We start from the raw sequence: 6,491 nt of genomic DNA, 5'->3' as shown, positions 1-6,491 counted from the left end.
TCAGTATAATCAAACACAGCTGGACTCAAATGAAGGTGTAGAACCATCTCAGGGATGATCAGAAGAAATGGACAGCACCTAAGTTAAATATATGAGTGTCACAGCAAAGGGTCTGAATACTTATGACCATGTGATATTTCAGTTTTTCTTTTTTAATAAATCTGCAAAAATGTCAAAAATTCTGTTTTTCTGTCAATATGGGGTGCTGTGTGTACATTAATGAGGGAAAAAAATGAACTTAAATGATTTTAGCATATGGCTGCAATATAACAAAGAGTGAAAAATTTAAGGGGGTCTGAATACTTTCCGTACCCACTGTATGTCTTCAAGAATACACTGACTGGTTCGTGCTTTTGTGTATGAATACTTCCACATTTTCTTAGTTTATGACACATGACAGAAGAGAAAGAGGTTGTATTCACATGGCACCATGCAGTTCAAGTTGTTTTTCTCATGGCAATTTTGATAATGAAGATTTTTAGAAGTTGATCAATTTTGCTCTGTTTGACCAAGTCAAGACCAAGACACTGCAATTAAACTGATAGTACTGGCTCACCTGTTTCAGTGACACAACATAGGAATGAAGTTAGTGAGTATCTTTCCCTCCAGCACTGAGAAATATGCATTGTTGAAAGCTGGCCAGAAATATTCTGTGTTCTTTTTATTTTAAGAAGAAATGAACACAGCTCTCTATCTGTGAAGGTAAATGATGTAAATTGCATTACACCGTACCAAAAATACACCCAGATTAACTAACTTGGATGCAGTAAGACGCCCGCCCTCCCCCTCATGTTCCAGGCTAATTACTCATAACCTCAGTACAACACGCATACAAGCATTTGCTGGCTCCCTCGGAACAAGGCAGAGAAACTGACAATTATAATGACTTGAAAATAAATAAAATCTGTATGCAAAGCAGCACGTACAGGATACGTTTCTAATAACCCCCATAGTTGGCAGTTGAACACTTAATGGTTTTTTTTTTTAATTTTTGCTTGAAGAAGAAAACCAGCTTCACCTCATTTGAAGGTCTGTAATTAGTGATGATCCAACTACACAATAGAACTTAACATTTCTGTGTATTCACTTGTCAAATTTATAATACAGCTTTGTAATATTTAGTAAATTTAAAGGAATCACCTGATATTTTTGGAAATAAGTTTTTTTTTCTTAAAATTGTTTGTAAGAAAGGTCACCACACTGGGGCTATAATCTCCACACTCGTGTGCCATCACATGAGAATACCTCAGATTCTAGATTCTGTTCTTACCTAAGACGAAATCCCAGATAAGAAAACAGTGGTGAATGCCGGAATCATGTAAGTAGAAATTTGTTCTTAAGAATGATTGGTGAATTAGGCCCACTTGTTTGCTGTCAAACTCGCAGCCAAATGAGGAGATTGATCGGTGTATGCCACACAGAAATATGTATTTTCCAAAGTATAAGACCTTTAACAATCTTTTTGTTCAGAAAGTTTGAAGCGGCTGCATCTTTATTTGTAACTGACATCACTACCAGTGCATACAGCTGTTTGTGTTTCATCATCTATTTCTGCATTTAATTGCCTGTGTGTTTTCTTCCCAGGACTGTTTCCAGCCCTGTTGAATCTGGCGTCCATGGCGGATATTGAGGCTAATGCTACCTGTGGTTCAATGGGTCCAGAGACGTCCTGTAAGCTGGTGGATCACGTACCAGGTGACCGGGTTAAAGACCCTCCGTGTCGAATCTGCGACCAAAGAAGTTCAAATCCAGCTGGTAACAAAGATTTACACACACACACACACACACACAGAGAAGCCTTCTAGGCAGTTATTACAATAATTAATCATGCTAGATTAGTTATTTAGACTGATTGGCCAGATGTTAACCAGTTATTTTCTCTGAAGTGATAATTACCACATGAGCTGAGAAATCCATCGCGATGTGACAAGATGACAGTGCAGAATTAGCCTGCAATCATAACTGAAACAACCAACTAGACAGTTATTTAATCAAATAGCTGCTCAGCCAGTTAAATAGCCAGTCAGTCAGTGAAGCAGTCGGTTAGCCAACAAACTGCTGAGTCAGCCCTCAGCTCGTGAGTCCAGTTAGCTCAGGTTGACTTCGCTGGCTGGTCCAGACAGTGAGTGTAACAGGTTCACCCGAGGTGAGAGAAATAAAAAGAATATACTGCTGCAAAAAGGGAATGAGAAAAGAGAGCAGGAAGAGTGAGGGGGTGAGAATATGAAAGAAAGATGAATTGTGACTGAAATGTTAAAACACATCTTTCTCTCAGTACTAAGATCTAAGACTTGGATGTACTTAAAGCGACAGTAACTATGTAACTTTTTCATTTTTTCTTTGTAGAAATCTGCTCCAAAACTTGTCTTAATGTGAGAGGTGCTGCCGAAGCCTCCTGTGACTCAGGCTCATTGAACAGCATTAACAACAGTGCAGAGATATTAGCTTCTAAAGGTTTAGAGCAGGAGCTCTCTAATCAATCAGAGATTTTCAGTTTTTTCTTCTTGATCAGTAATTTTTGTTACATTCTCATTTCTTGTAATTTCATAACAAATATTTGAAGAGCTGGGCGGAGCACGGCGGAGCTGGGCGGAGTGTGGTGGAGCATAGCAGATTGGAGTGGAACAGGGAGAGGGAGTGCTGGGCGGAGCAGAGTGGATTGAGTTGGAGTTTCATGCTAGTGTTACCTTAAGTTAAAGTACATATACTGTAGTTTTAATTTCAATGAGCGTTCGACTTGCTTAGTGTTAAACAGATGGTTTGGATGTAGAAGTATTTGCTTCCCTGCTGAGAGTTATATGAGAAGATCAATTAAATAATCAATATGTAGTTGTTAATTTCAGATTTTGTAATGCTTTTTTGTTTCCTGGCCTCAGCTTTATATTTAATGGACAGATGAGACAATGATATAAATCTACTTGTCTCATTCTTTGAAAGGAGGCAAATAAGTGTGTTTACCAAAATGTCGGACCATTGCTTTCCTATTTACTGGTTAACAGATTAATCAACTGGTTTGTAGCAGACAGACTGACCTATCGAATGATGATTTTTGCAGGATTTCAGTATTTTGTACAAGAGTATAAAAGATGAGGGGGAAAGGATGGCGCTTAAAAAGAGAGGAGAAGGAGCGGAGAGGAGTTTTACCAAAACACATATACAGTATATCCAATATAACTTCATCTTACCAGTGATCGTTGCCTTGGCTCTTAACAGAAATGTCAGTTAAGTAGCCTGGTGATTGGCAGCTGTCAATCAAGCTGAAACGCCACACCTTTTCTTAAATATACTCACACACACACACCCATACACCCAAACAATCCCACCCAACACACACACAAACTGTAGTTACCGTCACCATATAAACTATTATTGGGTTTTATATGCCTGTTCCATTAAAGCGCTCGTGTCAAGTGGTAACAGCTCCCAAAATGAAATAATCTGAAGTAAAATGAAAACTGATTATTCTTTATTTTTCAAGGTAGAAAAAAGTTCTTTTGATATCTGGCCTTAGGGATTAAAATACCAGAATAAAAAAAAAGAGTGGAGATGAAAATTTTTCAATTAACAAGGTGGATTCAAGGCTAAAAAGATGTTTATATATTCAGAATCTGAATAGAATAAAACACCTGCCATGTTCCCCCTCACATGATGTCGTTCTCCTTCTCTTTTTGTGTGTACAGAGCATTTTCCCATAAAACATGCAATAGATGGGACCAACCGTTGGTGGCAAAGTCCGTCCATCAAAAATGGAAATGAGTACCACTATGTGACCATCACACTGGACTTGAAACAGGTAGAGACGCACACACTTGTGTTACTACTAGTTCCACCATGCTGCTTTTCTGTCCAGATGTTGCTTTCTCTGCCATCGTCTTCCCAGTTTACATTAACACACCAGCCTGAATATTGTCAGAGCAGTATAAATGCAATGTCAGTGAAAATACAATTAGAGCAAGTAGTTAATCATTTAAATATGCAGCACTTTAAAGGAGGTGTCATAATTTTGTCATCCAGAGAGTTATGATACCTGCTATTGTTTTAGCAGTGCTGGAATTAACTAAACCAACTTTGCTATCAGTCATTTCACACACGCGTGTCACTCCTTAAATAATGGGTTTCCATTTTGGATTTGAAAAGCTTGGCAGCGATCTTTGTGATTGAGGGGCTGTGTACTGGTGTGGGATGATTTAAGACATCTTGTTTAGTTTAGACAGATTAGACTGCCAGATTGTAATTATGTACAGTACAGTAGATGTCACGGGAATAAAACTAATGATTCCGAGAGACTTTAGCTCACAAGAAGCTTCCAGTCAATTAAGCGAAGCCTGTCAAAAATTGCTCTAAAGGTTAGGAGTCCAGTGCCTGTGTAAGTAAATACTGGAGTATTTCAGACACCCTCATAATACTCATCTGAAATCGAATTGAATTTAGAGGCACAGAGAGAACATGGAACAAATTAGTGGCAAAACTGAGGTGATTCTTATTAGCTTTTTTGCCAAACGTCATAGAGAATTGAAACTCTGGGCAGGAAGTACAGTAGAGTAGCAGCCATCTTGACGTGTTAATGACTTCAGGCCCATCAGTCACACCTCTCACCGCTGTAGTGCGGCTGCAGAATATATGCACCCTTAAATGGTCTCTCCAACACACACATTTTCACACCTGTCACTGGAGTGGTGTGACCAATGAATGGCCACTCGCTCAGTCAGTCACTCCTGATTGTAATATTGGTGTGTAGAGCAGGTGAATGACATGTACACACACTGTTCTTGCTCTCATTCACAGTCAAATCTTCATAGAAGTGCACAAAAAATGAATGGAGAAAAAAAACTAAAACTACTGGCAGCCTGGTAAAGAAGTTAACAATGTGTGAAAGTATAAAAAAATCGTCCTCTTGCTCCATTTATCATGAGCATCTCTAAAAGCTTTTTAATACCAGTGTGCCATTTCTCAGTGACCATCTCTTGAGCCCATTAACAGTCATCTTCTTATAATAGCTGTGTTTGACGTCTTCATAGAGTTGTGTTGCTTTATATGTATTTATTTCAGTGGAAAACCATCCCATAGTGTCCATCTTGGCATAAAGTAGTAATTGTTCTGGTTTTCATTTCATTAAATACTGGTCTGTTGTTGTCCACGGTCATATTCTTGTTTCACCCATGAATAATGCAAAGGACCCAAACAAATGAGCTTTGCCTTATTCAGTTCACCATTTATGAAATGACCGCTTTTTTTGTAAAAGGGAGATGTGGGAGGAGAAAACATGATTGAACTACCTGAGATTGGAATCAGCTTTATTGGCCAGGTGTGTTGGACACAAGGAATTTGACTCTGGTACAGCGGCTCTCAATGTGCACATGCATGTCCCCATGCAAGTCAACAGCAAGGGGCAAGTAAACAATATACAAACATAAGGTTGTGTAGTATAACAAAGTAAACAGTATAAACAAACAATGCAAAATAAACAGACAGTAAACAATGCGGACAGACAAAGGAATGTTCATTAGGAAACGAGATAAAAATAGAGTTCTTAAAAATAGAGACCTGTATGAGTCTGTGTAATCTGTATGAGGTATATTTACAGGTATTGCACTGAGGGTTATTGTCCAGTCATACTGTCATTGGTTAAGTGTTCATCAGAGCGACAGCCAGGGGGAAGAAACTGTCCCTGTGCCTGGTTGTCTTGGTGCACAATGACCTGTAACGCCATCCAGAGGGGAGGAGTTCAAACAGATTGTATCTGGGGTGTGAGGGATCTGCAGTGATCCTCTCCGCCCACCTTTTGACCCGTGAGGTGTACAGGTCCTCCATGGAGGGCAGGCTCACACCAATGACCTTTTCTGCAGTCCTCACTGTCCGCTGAAGTCTGTACTTGTCCTGTTTGGTTGCTGAGCCAAACCAGACAGTGATGGAGATGCAGAGAACAGACTTGATGATTCCTCTGTAGAACTGTATCAGCAGCTCCTGAGGCAGGGCAAACTTTCTGAGCGTGCGCCCGAAGTACACACTCTCTGTGCCTTTTTGGGGATGGTGCTGATGGTGGATGCCCACTTCAGGTCTGGAAAGATAGTGGATCCCAGGAACTTGTAGGACTTTACTGCTGGTACAGTGCTGGGCATGGTGAGGGGGGAGTAAGGTGGGGTGGTTCGTCCTGAAGTCCACTGTCATCTCCACTGTTTTGAGCGTGTTCAGCTCCAGGTTGTTGCGGCTACACCACAGCACCAGCTGCTCAACCTCCCGTCTATAGGCTGACTCGTTACCGTCTCAGATGAGACCAATGACCGTTGTCATCTGCAAACTTTAGAAGCTTGACAGAGGGGTCCTACGAGATGCAGTCCTTGGTGTAGAGTGAAAACAGCAGAGGGGAGAGCACACATCCCTGGGGGGCACCTGTGCTTATTGTTTGGGTGCTGGATGTGGTTTTCCCCAGCCTCACCTGCTGCTCCCTGTCTGTCAGAAAGCTAGTAATCCACTGATAGGTGGGGGCCGGG

The 6,491-nt window shown here is 40.6% G+C and overlaps 1 protein-coding gene across 1 annotated transcript in view; it reads left to right on the top strand.

The window, feature by feature from the left end:
* The window catches only part of lama2 (laminin, alpha 2), a 167,979-nt gene that overhangs the window by 26,343 nt on the left and 135,145 nt on the right, over window positions 1-6,491 (top strand). Inside the window, 2 exon segments of the mRNA XM_020603945.1 lie at window positions 1,585-1,755; window positions 3,681-3,793. Of these exon segments, the coding sequence (XP_020459601.1) occupies window positions 1,585-1,755; window positions 3,681-3,793 (284 nt within the window).

This window comes from Monopterus albus, unplaced genomic scaffold, assembly GCF_001952655.1.
Source record: "Monopterus albus unplaced genomic scaffold, M_albus_1.0 scaffold63.1, whole genome shotgun sequence".
Classification (NCBI taxonomy): domain Eukaryota; kingdom Metazoa; phylum Chordata; class Actinopteri; order Synbranchiformes; family Synbranchidae; genus Monopterus; species Monopterus albus.
This window is presented reverse-complemented; position numbering and strand designations above follow the sequence as displayed.